The sequence below is a fragment of the Phaseolus vulgaris genome, chromosome 8 (genome assembly GCF_000499845.2).
Source record: "Phaseolus vulgaris cultivar G19833 chromosome 8, P. vulgaris v2.0, whole genome shotgun sequence".
Lineage (NCBI taxonomy): Eukaryota > Viridiplantae > Streptophyta > Magnoliopsida > Fabales > Fabaceae > Phaseolus > Phaseolus vulgaris.
Genome location: NC_023752.2, coordinates 21,944,480 through 21,963,725, shown reverse-complemented (window position 1 = coordinate 21,963,725; position 19,246 = coordinate 21,944,480). Strand labels below are relative to the sequence as shown.

Genomic DNA, 19,246 nt, shown 5'->3' with positions numbered 1-19,246 from the left:
TGTTGTATGATATAATTAGATCAATCATTACATTACTTTCGAGACACCATAACATGAAAGCATCTTTATGAACCAGTTGCAAGAAGTTGCTAAACACATAAAAATTAAAAACACTAAACACATTAAAAAAATTAACTAAATAGTAAACACATAAAAAATATTAATACATTTATTAAAAATAAAAACAGTAAACATATAAAAATGTAAATACGTTTTTAAAAATTAAAAACAGTAAACACATTTAATAAAAAAACTCTAAATACATTTATAAAAGAAAAAAAAAAGTGATGAACTTACTAGAGAAGAAGTAGCATGATCAACACAAGCAAAGAACCACCAAATATTGCAACCACAACACCCAAAACCCAATCTGAAAAAAAAACACAACAAAAAATATTATAAGTTCACAAAATCGATTATGTATGTAGTTATAGAAAACCAAAATCAATTTCGACCTTTTTGCCACACTATGAGAATTCATTCTCATTCTAGTTTTAAAAACTATAAAATCGATTATCTAAAACCATCATGCTCCATTTTGGAAAACTGGAAAATTGATTGAGAATTACTTTTGTTGTTTATGTGAAAATTCTAAATGATTTTTAATGTACATGAAAATTGATTCTAGTAAAAATAATCAAGAGAGACTCATTGTATCAAGTGATTTTACCTTCTTTTATTGTTCTTTCTCAAGGAAAAAAAAAACAAAAAAACTTTAACAACAAACCAACTCTCACTTTCACTCGTTCTGGACATAGCAAAACCAACTCTCACACAATACAAAATTCACTCTATCTAAACAAAGCAACAACAAGCACAACTCTCACAAAACCTAATTTTATTTCTACACTAACAAAGTTCACACGTCTAGAACTTTTTTTTAAAAAGTGGTAAAAAATTCTCTTATGAACCACTACTACCATGCGCTGTTACCACTATAACCAAGGAAACCCCATTCAAAACTGATATCATTGTATTCTGAATGCATGCACAACTACCCACCAATGTATTCACACTATTTAATATATTCAAAATAGATGCAAGGGTATCAAAGTAAAATTACATTGTTCTATTGTGCCACGTGTAATCTCCTCATTTTTATGAAGAGTAAAAAAACACCCCACCCATCCTTCCTCCTCCCTTATGATACCAAAAACAAACTAGAGTAATAAACTTATCAAACTTTATTGTTGCGACTAATATAAATACAAATCACCTGAATTTGCTATTGATAACTTTTACTATCAGAGTGTGATTATTAACTGATTTATTTTCTTAACTATTTATAGTTTTCATGCTTTACAATAGAAAAAATTATCATTAAATATGTTTCTTTCTTATGTTTATTAGTTAAACTTTACTGAAAATATAAGTTTTTATGATTTTTTTTATATTCATCTCATTTCTTATATGACTAATATTTTAACTTGTGTAATATATGACAAATTTATATGATTATTAACTATTTTATAATACAGTATTTTAAATTAGTGAAATTTATATTAAATAAATACTTTTAATATATATATATATGTATATATATATATATAAATATTATGCTCAATATTCTAATCTATATACTGAGAATTAGTAACTAGTGATAATTATTTTTAAAATATTAGAATTTAACTAAAAAATAGATTAAGAATAATAAATTAGAAAGCTCTATTAATAAATAGTTTCTGAAATATTTATTTTAATTTACATTGAAAGAAGGTGGATATTTTCTTTGACACGTTGTTTTTTCTTAATTAAAATTTATTAACATGTTATTAATAATTTTTTATATATATAATAATTAATAACTCTTTCTTGATTTTATGATTTTAATTAACAAGAAAAAAAATCTTAGAAAATGCTATCATAAATTCTAATCAGTGAAACAACATCTCAGAGAATCTGTTGTTTGTACTACTGTTCCTTCCTCTTCTCCCTCAACCAAGTCGGCCACCACGTTCTCCTACTCCCCAGGATTCTCATCTCACCTTTGACTCTTTTCACTCTCTCTCTCTCTGTCTCTCTCTCAGTGTTTTTGTTTACTTCACTTCTCTGCATACAACTTTCCACTTTTACACCTTTCAATTTCATTTTCACTCCATTTTGTTTTGCAAATTTTGTCCATTTTCATCGTACATTGTATCTGCATGAACAACAACGTTGTTCATTCCCTCATGCACTCTCTTCTCCTCAATCCCATTTTCCTTAATGTCTTATCCGCCTCCCTCCACTGTCTCTTATTGCTATCAGCTTCGCTGTCATGGCTTTGGAACAAAATGACATTCACGCCAGGAACCGGGGAAGAAGACTCTAAGGAGAAAGAGAAACCCAATGACAGTGAGACCCTCTTCAAAACGACCGTGTTTTGTTCTCTTGGTGTTTCTGCTTTCAGTTTCGTTCTCTGTTTCTTCAATTACTTCTATTGGTATGCTAGTGGGTGGTCAGAACAAAAGTTTATGACCCTTTTGGATTTGGCTCTCAAAACACTTGCTTGGGGTGTTGTTTGCGTTTCCTTGCACAAAGGGTTCTTCGTTTTTGGTTCCGGTGAAAGAAGCTTCAGGTTTTCACTCATCTTCAGAGTTTGGTGCGCCTTGTATCTCGTTTTTTCTTGTTATTCCTTCGTGGTGGATATTGTTGTTGTGACCAAGATACCTACTCAGTTATTGGTTTATGATGTTATGTCCACCTGTGCGGGGTTTTTGTTTTTTTACGTCGGGTACTTTGTGAAAAAAAAGGGTCACGTTAACGGTATCGAGGAACCTCTTTTGAATAATGATGCAAAAGAGACCAAGGGTGGGGACAATGTTACTCCTTTCTCCCATGCTGGAGTTTTTAGCATTCTCACTTTCGCTTGGGTGGGTTCTCTTGTGGCTGCTGGCTACAAAAAGACCTTGAACCTTGAGGATGTTCCTCTGCTAGACAACAAAGACAGTGTGGCTGGTGCTTTTCCTAGTTTCAGAGATAGACTTGAGGTTGATTATGGTGCAAATGCAATTAACAGTCTCACCACGCTTAAGCTGGTGAAGAGTTTAGTAATGTCAGCGTGGAAGGAAATTCTGTTCACAGCTTTTCTTGCATTGTTAAGCGCCTTGGCTTCTTATGTTGGTCCTTACCTTATTGAAGGTTTTGTTCAGTATCTTGATGGACAAAGACAGTATGAAAACCAGGGTTATGTTTTGGTTTCTGCCTTTTTCTTTGCAAAAATTGTGGAGTGCCTCTCTCAAAGGCATTGGTTCTTTAGGTTGCAGCAGATTGGACTTCGAATTCGAGCACTGCTTGTTGTGATGATCTACAATAAGGCTCTCACAGTTTCTTGTCAATCAAAGCTGGGCCACACTTCTGGGGAAATAATCAATTTCATGTCTGTTGATGCTGAAAGAGTTGGTGTCTTCAGTTGGTACATGCATGATTTGTGGATGGTGGCGTTGCAAGTCGCATTGGCCTTGTTGATTTTGTATAAAAACCTTGGCCTTGCTTCCGTTGCTGCTCTTGTTGCAACCATTGTTGTTATGTTGGCAAATGTTCCCTTGGGGTCATTACAAGAGAAGTTTCAAAATAAGTTGATGGAGTCAAAAGATATTAGAATGAAGGCCACATCCGAGATTTTGAGGAACATGAGGATCCTCAAACTACAAGGTTGGGAAATGAAGTTTCTATCAAAAATAACTGAGCTCAGGAAAACTGAGGAAGGCTGGTTAAAAAGCTTTGTTTATACCTCAGCCATGACCACATTTGTGTTTTGGGGTGCACCCACATTTGTATCTGTGGTTACTTTCGGCACTTGTATGTTTCTAGGGATACCCCTTGAAGCAGGAAAGATCTTGTCTGCACTTGCAACATTCCGGATTCTTCAAGAGCCAATATATAACCTTCCTGATACAATTTCTATGATAGCACAAACTAAAGTTTCTCTTGATAGGATTTCATCATTCCTTCGGCTTGATGACTTACCGTCTGATGTTGTTGAGAAGCTTCCCCAGGGAAGTTCTAATACAGCAATTGAAGTAATTGATGGAAACTTCTCTTGGGATTTATCTTCCCCTAACCCAACATTGCAAAATATAAACTTTCAAGTTTTTCTTGGGATGAGGGTTGCTGTTTGTGGTGCTGTTGGATCAGGCAAGTCTACTTTACTTTCTTGTGTATTGGGAGAGGTACCTAAGATATCAGGCGATCTTAAGGTTTGCGGAACAAAGGCCTATGTTGCTCAGTCTCCATGGATACAAAGCGGCAAGATAGAGGATAATATTTTGTTTGGTAAACCCATGGATAGGGAAAGGTATGAGAAGGTACTGGAAGCTTGTTCCTTGAAGAAGGACCTGGAGATTTTTTCTTTCGGTGATCAGACAATTATAGGAGAACGTGGAATAAATATGAGTGGTGGACAGAAACAAAGAATTCAAATTGCACGTGCTCTCTACCAAGATGCCGATATATATCTATTTGATGATCCCTTTAGTGCTGTGGATGCTCACACAGGCTCTCATCTGTTTAAGGTAACTTGGTTTCGTCATTTGTTTATTATGTGCAATATAATCTGACCTATCATATTTTGCTTGCACACTAACAAATACAAATAGTCCTTGGTTTAACTCTTTCGAAGTGCAGTTCCTCCCATAGCATGAGACTAGTATTATTAATTTCCAGTGAGTGCCTTTTTTGTTCTGTGTACGGCAGGAATGCTTGCTGGGTCATTTATGTTCAAAAACAGTGGTTTATGTCACTCATCAGGTGGAGTTCTTACCCACCGCTGACCTTATATTGGTGAGCATTTCATGTAATTTTATTGTCAATAATGTAAAAAGAGATTTGTTTTTTTAATTCCATCATGTTATCTTTGTTGTTAGGTCATGAAAGATGGGAGAATTACTCAATGTGGAAAGTATATTGATCTGCTTAATAGTGGTACTGATTTTATGGAACTTGTCGGTGCACACAGAAAAGCTCTATCTACTCTAGATTCATTGGATGGAGGGACAACATCTAATGAAATAAGTACCTTAAAAAAAGAAGAAAATGTCTGTGGCACACATGATTTTAAAGAGAAAGAGGTAAGCAAAGATGTGCAAAATGGGGAAACAGACAACAAAACTGAACCAAAAGGTCAGCTTGTTCAAGAAGAAGAAAGGGAGAAAGGTAAAGTTGGGTTTTTAGTCTATTGGAAGTATATCACAACGGCATATGGTGGAGCTATGGTACCTTTCATATTGTTGGCTCAGATTCTTTTTCAAGCTCTTCAAATAGGAAGCAATTATTGGATGGCTTGGGCCACTCCCATCTCAACACATGTGCAACCTCGTGTTGAAGGAATGACTCTTATAGGAGTCTATGTTAGTTTGGCTGTTGCAAGTTCTTTCTGTGTCCTTGTCAGAGCAATGCTTCTTGTCACAACAGGTTATAAGACAGCTACTATACTCTTCAATAAAATGCACTTCAGCGTTTTCCGTGCTCCAATGTTATTTTTTGATTCCACTCCAAGTGGCCGAGTACTTAACAGAGTATGTTTACATTCTTTCAATTTTTGTCCTTCTGATTTTTAGAGATGATTATTGTATTTTAATAATCCTCCCCTGCACAATTCTAGTTCCCTTATTTTGTTTGTGGTTTTTCAACAACTATAGATTATATAATAGAATACATTGTCACTTGTCTTTCTTCATTTTTTTCTCTTGTAGGCTTCAACTGACCAAAGTGCAGTGGATACAGACATTCCTTATCAAATTGGCTCACTTGCCTTCTCAATGATCCAGCTTCTGGGAATTATAGCAGTGATGTCCCAGGTTGCATGGCAGGTTTTCATTGTCTTTATACCTGTAATAGCAGTCAGCATATGGTATCAGGTATTAATTGAATCATGTTGTTGTCTTTGATAATAAGGTGACACATAATTTCTTCACCTACGAGAATATGTACCAAATGTATTTTGCAAAATTGATTCCATTATTCAATGTTATGTGATATCATGGCTAAGATCTTATAAACTTATAATTCTGCAGCAATATTATATACCATCAGCTCGAGAACTATCACGTTTAATTGGAGTCTGCAAAGCTCCAATCATTCAACACTTTGCTGAGACAATTTCTGGTACTTCAACCATCAGAAGCTATGACCAGCAGTCAAGATTTAGAGAGACAAATATGAAACTGACTGATGGATATTCTCGGCCAAACTTCAATATTGTTGGCGCCATGGAATGGTTGTGCTTCCGCTTAGATATGTTGTCTTCAGTCACATTTGCCTTTTCCTTATTAGTCTTAATATCTATTCCACCGGGAATCATTGATCCAGGTATGTAATTCCAATCTGGTACTGTTACAAGTCAAAATTTAATATGGAGTTGAACATAATTGTTTTCCTTTCGTATAACTTTCTTTGTAGGCATTGCTGGTTTAGTTGTTACATATGGACTTAATTTGAACATGATACAAGCTTGGGTGATATGGAATCTGTGTAACATAGAGAACAAAATTATATCAGTAGAAAGAATACTTCAATATACTAGTATTCCTAGTGAGCCTCCCCTTGTTGTAGAAGAAACTCGCCCCAACCCTTCTTGGCCATCATATGGCGAGGTTGATATACAAGATTTGCAGGTAGTTTCAGCTACTACTTATATGTTTATGGTTTTGTACTATTGTTTTCTTTCATTTTTATGTCAAATGATTTATAAAATTCATGCTAAGGTTTTCTTTTCCCTAATGGTTAGTGGTTAGCTTATAATACAGAAAGTTTGTGCCACATATTTCAGAGCAATAGCATAATTTCTACATGATATCTGTGCTATGTTTGCAATGATGTGCTGCCCATGATGCAGGTTCGTTATGCTCCACATCTTCCTCTTGTGTTGCGTGGTCTAACATGTAAGTTTCGTGGAGGATGGAAAACTGGCATTGTTGGGAGAACAGGAAGTGGTAAATCCACTCTCATTCAAACACTTTTCCGAATTGTTGAGCCTACCTGTGGTCAGATCATGATTGACAACATCAACATCTCTTCAATTGGACTTCATGATTTGAGGTCTAAACTAAGCATTATTCCTCAGGATCCAACAATGTTCGAAGGAACTGTGAGAAATAATCTAGATCCTCTGGAAGAATACACTGATGAACAAATTTGGGAGGTGGGTTGGTTAATATTTATGAACAGATATAGACACACACACTACGTTCTCTCCAAAAGATTATACTTGTATTTCGTTCTTCAAATTTTTATTGCATTCATTCACTCATTCACATTCCTTTAAATAGGCCCTGGATAAGTGTCAACTTGGAGATGAAGTTAGAAAGAAAGAAGGAAAGCTCGACTCCACAGGTTTGTCTTTGAACCTTGATTAGACAAAATTTTCCATAAATACCCATAGAAAAATAAAAAAAGAAAAGTAAAAGAAGATTTTGGCTTAAGTTAAAATTAGTTTAGTTTATTATAGGAAGTACTTTTTTTTTCAGTTTTCCTTCTTATTTTCTACTTGTATGAGTATTTAGGAAGAAATTTTGAACCTATTTCTAATATGGAAGTTGATATTTGTAGTTAGTGAGAATGGTGAGAATTGGAGTATGGGTCAGAGGCAGTTGGTCTGCCTTGGCAGGGTGCTTCTTAAGAAAAGCAAGGTTTTGGTGCTTGATGAAGCCACTGCATCAGTAGATACAGCTACAGATAATTTGATTCAGCAGACTCTTAGGCAACATTTCTCTGACTCTACAGTCATTACCATTGCACATAGAATAACTTCTGTTGTTGACAGTGATATGGTTCTGCTTCTTAGCCAAGGTCAGGAAATTATGTCATTCTTCATACAACTTTGATATTCATTCTTTGTACCTTCATCTTTTGTTCTCTGATTTGGTTACACATTAGTGCAGGACTTATTGAGGAGTATGACACCCCAACAACTTTGCTAGAGAACAAGTCCTCATCTTTTGCACAACTTGTTACAGAGTATACCATGCGGTCCAACTCCAATTTTCAGAAATTTGTGGATCACTGATTTAAGCTTAAAGAAACAAAAGCTTCTTGACAATGATGACAATTTGGGTAGATTTTGTGATTTTGTTTGTAGAAAAATGTATTTTATGAATAAGGCTGAGGGAAGAAAATTTTAAGAGGGAATATTTATACAAAGTGAAATAGAACACCAATGTATGCCAAAGGATTTTTTTATAGCCAGTAAATTGAGAGTTGTAGGGGAAGACTGGTACTGTGAAGGAGTTTCCTTAACATGAATATAATCTAAAGATAAAATCTAATATGTACATATTCTATTTTAACATGTATGATATAAAAAAACTTGTTGTTTATTATATCTTAATTAAAAAAATATTTATGTGTAATTTCTTTTATAAAAGGATTAACCTTATTCCCTCTTTGGTATAAAATTAAATGATGAACTTGGAAGGATTATAACCCTTCTGAAACTGCTCTTATATATATATATATATATATATATATATATATATATATATATATTTTAACCTCATTTACCCTTTGTTTGTTTCCTTAAGAACAGAATAGAAGAAAATAAAAAGTAAAAAATATACAAGATAAAAATGTCACATTGTTATTGTTTATTTGAGAAGTAAAAAAAATCTATAAATAAACTCTTTCTAAATTAGCAAGAAATGAAGGCGTGATGATTTTTCTTCTTTTATTTTTTTAATTTCTTAAAAAATAAATATTTTTATAACATTAAAATTTAATGTTTAATTAGTTTGTCCAAAACTAAAATAATAGATGAACCAATTGGTCTGAGTAATGTAGTAATGAACTCACTTTTTTAAATAAGATATTAAATTTGAGAATTCTGATAAAATAAAAAATAAAAAATCACATTAATAATGTTCAATCAGGAATTTATTTATTAATTCTAAGATAAATATCAAACATAAATTTCATTTAATATTAATTTTGAATAAATTAAAATCCCTTCAATTTTAAAAATCACAGTACCCATAATGAAATATGTCCTATTTTAATCCTTTTTGTTATCTTTCAGAGAGATTTTTTATACCTAACTGTTCTCTTAAATATCTGTTTATCAATTTTAATTTTTGATTTTAAAAGAAAAAAAATGGTTTTAGAAAATGGTTTCTTTTGCATCCTACATTTTTCTACCCTATATTTTTTGAAATATTCAAATTATTTTTAAAATTTTTGGAAGATTTTGGAATAGAAATGTTAAAATGTGTTTTTAAAATAAGAAAGAATAAAAACACCATTTTAAAATATTCTTTTCAGAATATATTTTTTTGATTTTCGGAATAATTAATCTGAACCTAATAAAATGTATTCTCAGAAGTATATTCTGAAAATATTTCAAAAAGAATATAATATAGTAGAAGTCATTTTTGAAAAGAGTAAAAAAGTTTTTCCACAAAGTATGGGATGCATTACGAAATTTGTTGGAAGACAGGCATCCTATAAGGGTCTAGAAAATAACCTTAGGTAGAAGTGGTATATTTTAAATGGTATATGAATATTTTATTATTAAAATGAAAATGACATATAAATAGAAAATTCAGTTATTCAGGTCTCATTTTAAAATAACCACCATCTCTCTAAAAGTTTTCCTTTTCCTTTCTCTCCCTTCTCTCTAACATTCTGATCTCCTCGCTTATCAGTTTGGCGATCAGAGTCTCCTAGCAACAAAGACTACAAGACTGCCCGATTAGAATAAGTTCAGTCTTGTTCCTCTTTTTCCTTTTCTCTCCCTTCTCTCTAAGATTCTGATCTCCTTGCTTATCAGTTTAGCGATCAGAGTCTGCCATTGGACTATAAGATTGCCTGATCAGAATCTATGATAGAGTAAGTTCAATTTTTACCCTTCTCTGAGTCAAATTTTGAACTTGTAGGTATATCTCAATCTAAGTGTATGCATGTGCCTCTTTTAGTTTTATGATTAGTCTTTAGTAGATCAGAGTCTTAGAGATATAGTTAGATTTTTTTTTTCAGGACTCTGTGGTGCAGGTTAAGCTACTTTTGAAGATTTTGGTAGGTTTGGAGCTCTTCGTGAGCATATGCTCAAGTAAAGGTAAGGGAAGCTAGTTTAAAATCTTCAATAGAACCCTAGGTTAGAAGATTTGAATGTGAGTGTGACGGGGTCACCAAGTTCAGATTTTGTTGCAAGATTTCTTGTTCTGAGTAGATTGTAGTTTGATTGAAATTGAAAGTGTTGTGATTGAGAATTGGTTGTTTGATTTAAATGGTTTTGGAATTAGAAATCATATATATGTATAAATGGACGTAATAACTCAATGATTCAATGAGAGTGATTGTAATCATGATTAATAGGAACTGTCAATGTAATGTGTAGATTGATAATTTATGAATTGAATGAGATATTGATTTATAATCTAATAGGTAAATTAAGTTATGCAGAATTTTTCTGCATATTTCGCTCAAGCTAGCAAGTGCTAGCTCAAGCTAAAAATTATGGGTGCTCTATGGAGGATTTTAGCCCAAGCTAGCGAATTTTAGCTCAAGCTAAAAATTCTGGGTGCTCTCTAGAGGATTTTTAGCTCAAGCTAGCGAATTTTAGCTCAAGCTAAAATTCTGGGTGCTCTCTGGTGGATTTTAGTTCAAGCTAGCGAATTCTAGCTCAAGCTAAAGTAAAATAAAAATAAAAATAAAATAATAAATAAAAATATTAAACTAATTTTTATTTGCTTTTAAAAGATTGATTTATTTATTCCTATATAGTTTTTCTTATAAAGTATGTAAACTTTTATTTCATGTATAGTTAATTGGAAATCTCTTTAATTAGACATTTATATGATTAGTCAATGAATTGTTGTGTATTTTAGATATTCTAAACATTGGTATGATTTGATTGTTTGATGGTGGATATTATGAGGTTCAAAATATGATTTCTAATCGAGACATAGTATTTTCAGGAAAGAAAATACCGTGTTAAGATTGTTTAGGATGTGCATTGACTAGGGATTCGTCATATCCTGACTCTCCTGAGATAATGAAATCATATAGATGAAGTTATTCAGGTGGTGAGAGTCGAAGGAGGTTCATATGAATGGATAAGTTGTTTGAAAGATAATTAACCTGACCTGTTATATGAATTAACCCTGTCATACTAGGAGAGAGATGATATTGAGATTAATTATGCGCATAGCTGTGTGGATTTCACAGGGATGTAGGTGCAAATCTCTGAGTCTAAGTCAACGCACGAGTCTCCCGGAAGTAGAGTCAAATGTCTATGTGTTATGAGTCAGTAGAAGTCTGACATGTGAAAAGATGAATTATGAAATTTAATAGACACTTGATGAATTATGTTGATTAATTTGACATGAAATTATATAGAAATTTTTATATAGCTAGCTTACCCTGTTATTTGTCTGTGTTTGTTTCTTTATCTGTGATGATCGTGTTTTACACGGGAGCAGATGAGATTGTAGGTAATAGAGCTCTTCATTGAGCAACTGGAGTATTGGATTTGGTTTTTTTTTTTTTAATGTATATATTAACTCCAAATGAGGAGGGATATCAAATATGATAACCTAATATATGTTTACATGTTAATTAGATATTGCATGCATAATATATTAACAAATATGGGAAAAAAAATAAGAATGTTACACATCCCACTTTAAAGTCGATAATAGAAGTATTTAAAACGTCATTATATTTTCTAAAATACTAAAAAAAATAATTGAACGTTCAAAAATTAGTTGTTGAGAACACGAGTAAAAGTTATCAAAAAGAGTCTACGAAATAGTATTAGGACACACAATCATAATTATTTGTGACTATTAAGACAATTGTTTATATATATATATATATATATATATATATATTAATAACAAAACTGAAGTGTAATTAACAAGTAGCCATCTCTCAAGTAAGAGAAGTGCGTATTTTAAAATAAAAGGTTAGTGAAATAAAAAATTTCTCAAATATTCATATGAGAAGAAAATAAAAAATGAAGTAATTTTTTAAGGTAAAATAATTTTATTATAAATAAAAATTCACTCTTGAAAAAGGCAATATAAACTAGTTTAAATTTATTAAGAAATTTTAAATTTTTGTTTGATGAATATATCCAAATATATTTTTTACATTTCAAAAGGAAATTAATTATTGACTCTAGATAATATATGAAATGAATACCAAACTGATTTACAAGTTTTTTAATTGAAAACAACAGGTCCAATCCAAATTTTATTTCAACATATAAAAATTGCTTTCAAAATTCATGCTTTAATTTATAATTTTTCAATCATGTATATGCATACCATACCAAACTGTTCTAGAAGCTAACTACCACCAAATTATTTTATACATTTGATTCCTGTTAATTTATCGAGTCACATCAATGTGTTTGAAAACATCATTAATTACTTCCAAAAACAACAGATTTTCCTCAGCAAAGTACATATATAAGCAAATTGCTTCAAAGCATCACAACTTTATGAAGTGATGAAGAAGAAAGGTTTGTTACTATATAAAATGCTTCTTCTTTTATACTATAAAATTGAAGTGCTTCCTTGCAAGTTTCTAATAACATAATGTGTGGGAAAGCAAGAACTAATCCCTCCCTTGGCTTCTTCCTTGAAACTACTCTAACCAATGAGCTTCAAGAGTTTACTTTGTTAAATAAACTAGTGGAGAAATTTGAAACCTTCAAAGTCACTTTCAATTTTACGATATATAATTGCACATTGTGTCTTGGTTCACTTCAACTTGTTCTAATGTTGGTTCTTCTTCTAAAATCAGTTATATTTGTTGTGCTAACATTGTGGGGTCTCCTAACCCGTTTAATCTTCAACACAATAGCTTCCACCTTCGTGTTGTTACTGCAAGGTCTGAAAGGATCTAGCGAAGGCACAGTTGGAATTTTCCAGTCTTTTGCAGAGGGCATTAGGGCATGCTTTGAGTTCATCCTTCAGCTTGTAATTAGCTTAATAAGTTCTATTGTCTCCAAGGTGTTTGATATTGTTGTAGAGAGCGTTATAGGGTCAGTGACTGCTTCAGGATCCGTGGTAGCTGAACTTGCAGAGAAGCTCAAGACTTCACTTGATGAGTCTATCAATCAGGTGTTGCCACAGGTATTTGAGGAGCTCTTAAATATGATCTCGGAGATGGTGAAAGACTCATGGAACAACTACATCGGTGCTGTGGGATATGTTGAAGAGAACTCTTAATTAACTTTATTTTTAATATAGAGTTTACTAAAAAAAATCATTATATTGAATGTTTAAAATATATTCTATTTTTATCTAAGTATTTTGTAGTTTAAATTAGTTTTCTGCATATGACATGATTATTATGATTGTTTTTCTTTTTATATTTATCTCATTAATCAATTTTTTTTCTTTGTTTTTGTCTCTAATTTTGAATTTTTAAAAGTGAATTGATCGATGAAAAATATAGAAGAGAGAATGAGCTATTTAACTGATGAGTTATGTTAAATAAATTAAGTTTTCTATTTAATTGCTTTTTTAAGTTATAGTAGTTTGGGTGCCTCTTTATATATATCATGTTTATATCTTTCACATTCACATAGATAATATTTAAAAGTTTTTCTTTCTTTTTTCTTCTATATGGTATTCAAAGCTTAAAAGTTCTTTTTATGACTTCCCTATCTTTTTCCTCAACTATGTATTTTGAAATTTTTTCTTAATCTTCTTCCTTTCTTCCCCATACTTTTAATACTCTTATCTCTCTAAGCGGTAATGACAACTTTCTTATATGGCAACAACAAGTTCCAACCTTTATCAAATGTCTCAAACTCATCAAGTTCAGGCCAAAATCTTCCACCCTAATACAATACTCTCGAAAATACCGACAACAACATCTTACGTCAAAATTTTCTTAACTATAAACAACAAGATCAACTTTTTGTTGTTTGAATTTTTGCATCCATTACCACACCTATTCTCACCAAAATGGTAGGTCTGTCTCTTCCTCTAAAATTTGGACCAAATTACATGAATACTATGTTTCACAATCTAGAGAAAAAAATCAAGAAACTCAAAATACAACATCACACACCCAAAAAGGACGGATCTATCAATGCATATATTGATATCAAGAAGGTTGTTGATACTTTGTTTGACATTGGATCTCCTATACACACAAGTGATCATGTTGAAGCAATATTAGATGGTTTATATGAAGAATATGATGGTCACACCTGTTCTTTCTCGCAATAATACATACTCAGTTGAAGAAATTGAAGCATATCCTCTTTCTCAAGAGGAACAATTTGACAAACATAAAGCTAATGAACTCAATCATCTTCAGGCTAATCTTACAACCTAGTGGTTTTCCCAACAAAGGAAAACGAGTCTTCCACAACCTTTCTTCAACTAAAAACAATAGGTTTGGTGGCCAAATGATTTCTCATATAAGTTCTTGGTACTCCATGAATTCTTGACAAAGTCAGAAATTACAATGTCAAATATGTGGTGAACCAAGTCTAAGTTTTCTACTTCTGATATGACTGAACCCATGCCTTCTATGCTAAAAAAACCATCTAATGTTCAAGATCCTTTGTGGTATTGTGATAGTTGTTTCTCTCATCATATTACTAATGACAACAACAATTTCTCTACCAAGCATCCTTATATTGGCACAAAATGACAATTTCTCATGTTGACTCTACTATATAGTTTGATCCTCTCACTAACACAATTTTCCTTGTGATATCTCTTTCATGTTCCTCACATTACAAAGAATCTCATTAATGTTTTCAAATTTTGTTAATGATAATAATGTTTTCTTTGAGTTTCATTTTGACTCTTGCTATGTTGTAAATCAGGATACACAAAAGGTAATTCTTAAAGGAATTATTTAAGATAGTCTTTATGTTTTTCCAAATTTTCCTTCACCTTCGGTGTAAACTACTAATAACACTAATGCTGATTCCTATTTTCACCTTTGGCATTCTTGGCTTAGCCATGCCTCAATGAATACTATTAAGAAAGTGTTGAATATTTGTAATATTTCTTACAATAAAATTCATTGAATAAATTATGTGATAACTTGTGTAAAAGCTAAGTCTCATCAGTTACATTTTTCTACATCCAATATTATCAACTAAAATCCTTTAGAACTTGTGTATATTGACATATGGGGTCTTGCTCCCGTGACTGCTAATGGTTCAAAATACTACATTGCTTTCTTAGATGCTTATTCCAAATTTACATGGTTATATCTTTCGCATTCTAAATCTCAAATATCATATGTTTTTATACTTTTCAAATCCTTTGTCGAGAATCAAACTAATCACAAAATCAAATTTATTCAAACTGACAATGCTAAAGAATATATTGCTCTTGCTCCTTATCTTAATAATCATGATATTCGTCATCAACTCACTTACACACATGAGCAAAATGACTTTATTGAATGTAAGCATAAACATATTAATGATATAGGTTTGTCTCTCCTTGTTGGTGCTACATTACCTAGAAATTTTTGGGGGTGAGTCTTTTCTTGTTTGTGTTCATGTTATCAATGTTTTGCCAAAAAAGTGTTTTGCATGTCTCATTATGAAATGATATTTCATGAACGTCTTAACTATACTTTCTTTAAAGTTTTTGGTTGTGCATGTTACCCTTTTACTACGACTATAGAATAAAAACAAATTTGACTTTCGTTCTCTGTTTTATCTTTTTTTAGGCTATAAAGATAGAAACAAAGGCTACATATACCTTTCTCCAAATGTAAAACGTACATTTCAAGACATGTCTTTTTAATGTTTTTCCATATATATTGTTTCTGGTTAGAATTTTGGTTTGTTATGAATTGTATCTTTTGGAAGCCATAAATTATACTTTGATATTACAAAGTTTAGTGTCATTATAGAAGTTCCATATTGTCCTTGCCAGAATAGTACCCCATTGAAATCATTATAAATTATGTATTTTTTTCAATCAAATTTTAGATAGATTAATTTGTACATTATTTTTTTAGAATATTTTTAATGTCTTTTATTTAAATTAATTTCTATGAATTTTTTCATTTTTTTATAATATCTTTTATATAAAGGTAAAAATATATTTATTTGTTATTTATATTTTAAGAAATTAAGATTAAAATATTGTTAATATTTGATATTATGTTATATTATATACAAAATACATGAATAAAATAAATAACAAGTTCGTTCATATAATATATTTTTTATATTTTTAAAATATAATTTTAAAACTTTAAATCCCAACTGTAGTATCAAAACCATATTTTTACTAGACTTGTAGAATGGAGGGAGAAATTTGGATAAGTTTTTTTTTATCACAAATTGTTATGTCACTATTTTATGGTGAAAGTTATGATATATGGGTTGTAAGAATGTCAATATATAGAGACTAAATTTATGCACAGTTATGGAAGAGAATTTCATTATTGATGTGCTAATTGAAAATCTCATCATCTAAATTAAAATGAAAAAGGAAAAAAAATAAAGAAGGAAAATGCAAAGTCATGTACTTTGTTGCTGTTTCACAAATTATTCTCATCATAATCATGATCATAAAATTATCAAAAGAAATTTAGAATTATTTGAAAGGAGAATATGAAGGAAACGTGAAGATTCGAGATGTGAAAGTTTACATTTGAGGGAAGTTGGGTTGCAAAGAATGACAGAGTTCTCAAACAAATAGTTAGATATTGCTAACAAGATAAAATTATTAGATAAAGGGTTTCTCAATTCTAGACTAGTTGAAAAAATCCTGATAATGATGTCAGAGAGGTACGAAGCATTTATTACTTTGTTGAAAAACACAAAGAAGTGGACTTTAAGTCTAACTCAACCTCATCAAATCGGCTTATAAGGTGAGGTTTGCACCCACTTCTCTAGTCGATGTGGGATCTCGAACACCCCCCTCACGCCGAGGATACCAACTCGTGTGTGGGACTATATATTATGTGATGGGTTAATACCAAAAGATAGGTTGTTCTTCTTGGAGATTTGACAAGGGTGGTAGAAGCAATGGATGTGATGGATCAAGGAGGGCTCATATAGACTTATGGGTTCCTGGTAGGTGCATGAAAGGTATGGAGAGTGATTGGTTGGGCCATATCAGTTGGAGAAAGGTGGAGGTGAAGATCAAATTGTCTAACCTAGAGAGACTAGACAAGGGAGTATAAGTTTGCAATATTTGGCAGCAATTTACTCATAAAATTGATCTTACAAAACATGAGCCAAAACACCCTATTTATAGGAGATGGTGCCTTGGAGAGCAAGGAGCAATGGTAGGATGGGAAATACACAAAAGTGCGACTCCTAGGGTTTTGACTAAAGTCAATGCGACACCCTAGGAGCAAACTTCTAGAAGCTAAGTTAACTTCTTACCCTAAAAGGCTTTACTCAAGCTACAATGATAAGCACACCTCCCCCATTATGCTAAAGGAACCCTATTCTACTAAAATTACAAATAAAGAAACTAGATCTCATGGCTTGGGCTTTACTTCTTGTGGTCCTCTTTGAACATATAAAGAAACGTTTCTCTACCATCAGTAGCAGAGTCCCAATCTTCTTGAATCCTCTTTGCCATGGACCTAGTTGTTGGGCTTGAACTAGGGCCTGAGCTTGGGCCTCTTCCATCATCCCCTCCCTTTTGAAGATGATTTGTTCTCAAATCACATGCTTCTGTCTCTTCATTTTCACTACATGCAAAAGGTGTTAGATCCATAACATTGAAGTTAGTATGTACTCCATATTCTTCAGGCAGGTCAATTTGATATGCATTATTATTGATTCTTTTGAGAACTTGGAAGGGACCATCACCCCGTGGACTAAGTTTAGACTTCCTCTGATTAGGGAATCTATCTTTTCTAAGGTGAAGCCAAACCCAATTTCCCTCCTAAAACTTACCTCTCTGTTCCCCTTATTGCTATGTTTCCTGTATTTCTCTGTTTGTTGTTGTATTTTGTTCTTAATCTTGTCATGCATTTTCTTTACAAATTTAGCCTTTGTTACTCCTTCATTATGCGCAAAATCTTGTGGATTAAGTAAAGGTAACAAATTCAAAGGAGTAAGAGGATTGAACCCATACACAACCTCAAATTGAGAAATGTTAGTAGTTTTATGAACTACTCTATTATATGCAAACTCAATATGAGGAAGGTACTCATCCCAAGATTTGTGGTTTCCTTTCATGATTGACCTAAGCATAGTGGAAAGAGATCTATTTACAACTTCAGTTTGTCCACCCATTTGAGGATGACAAGAAGTTGAGAAATTCAACTTAGTTTCAAGCCTTTCCCAAAGAGTTCTCCAGAAATGGCTTACAAATTTAGGATCTCTATCCGAAACTATGGTCTTAGCTAAACCATGTAGTCTTACCACTTCTCTAAAGAAGAGCTTAGAGATGTTGCTAGCATCATCCACTTTATGGCAGGGTATGAAATGAGCCATCTTGTTAAACCTATCCACTACCACAAAGATGGAATCAAAACCTCTATGTGTCCTAGGAAGTCCTAATATGAAATCCATGCTTATATCTTCCCAAAGAGCATTTGCAAAAGGTAAAGGAGTGTAGAGTCTGTGAGACATTGTCTTAGATTTAGCTTTTAAACATGAATGCATCTATGACAATGTCTTTGGACATCTTTCCTCATGTGTGGCCAAAAGAATTTTTCTTTTTAAAATCTCAAGAGTTTTATCAACTCCAAAATGGCCTATGAGTCCTCCTTCATGTGCTTTTTTTACAAGGAGTTTTCTATGTATTCCTTGGGGTATGCAAATTTTTCCTTCTTTAAATAAGTACCCCTTAGAAACATAAAAACCTCCTTGTGCTCTATGTTGGCACTCAGCAAAAGTGGGTGGAAAATCATAATCTTATTTATAAAGTTCATGTATGTTTTCAAACCCAAGAATTTGGGCTCCAAGTTTAGAAAAGAGGGCATATGTCTCCTTGATAGATCATATGCCACAATATTTATATTGCCCTTCTTGTATTTGATAACATATGGAAATTGCTCAAGAAATTCCATCCATTTTGCATGTCTTTTGTTCAACTTGTGTTGACCCTTCAAATATTTCAAAGACCCATGATCACTATGTCTGAAATATTCTTTTGAGACTAGATAGGACCAAGTCTGTAGGACCCTCACAAGTGCATAAAGCTCTTTGTCATAGGTGGGATAATTGAGGGTGGCACCATGAAGTTTTCACTAAAATATGCAATTGGATGCCCACCTTGCAACAACACAACACTTATTCCTACTCCCGATGCATCACACTTTAGCTCAAAATTTTTTGAAAAGTTTAGTAAAGCTAGAATGGGTGCAT

At 32.3% G+C, this 19,246-nt stretch overlaps 1 protein-coding gene across 1 annotated transcript; it reads left to right on the top strand.

The window, feature by feature from the left end:
- The first annotated feature begins 1,879 nt into the window (after positions 1 to 1,879).
- Positions 1,880 to 8,249, top strand: LOC137826642 (ABC transporter C family member 3-like). Its single transcript, XM_068632706.1, has 10 exons — positions 1,880 to 4,493; positions 4,675 to 4,761; positions 4,845 to 5,495; positions 5,673 to 5,837; positions 5,994 to 6,288; positions 6,379 to 6,593; positions 6,815 to 7,120; positions 7,248 to 7,311; positions 7,528 to 7,767; positions 7,860 to 8,249. The coding sequence occupies exons 1-10, from the start codon at positions 2,145 to 2,147 to the stop codon at positions 7,982 to 7,984; spliced, it is 4,497 nt and encodes a 1,498-aa protein (XP_068488807.1). The 5' UTR covers positions 1,880 to 2,144; the 3' UTR covers positions 7,985 to 8,249.
- Positions 8,250 to 19,246: the final 10,997 nt, after the last annotated feature.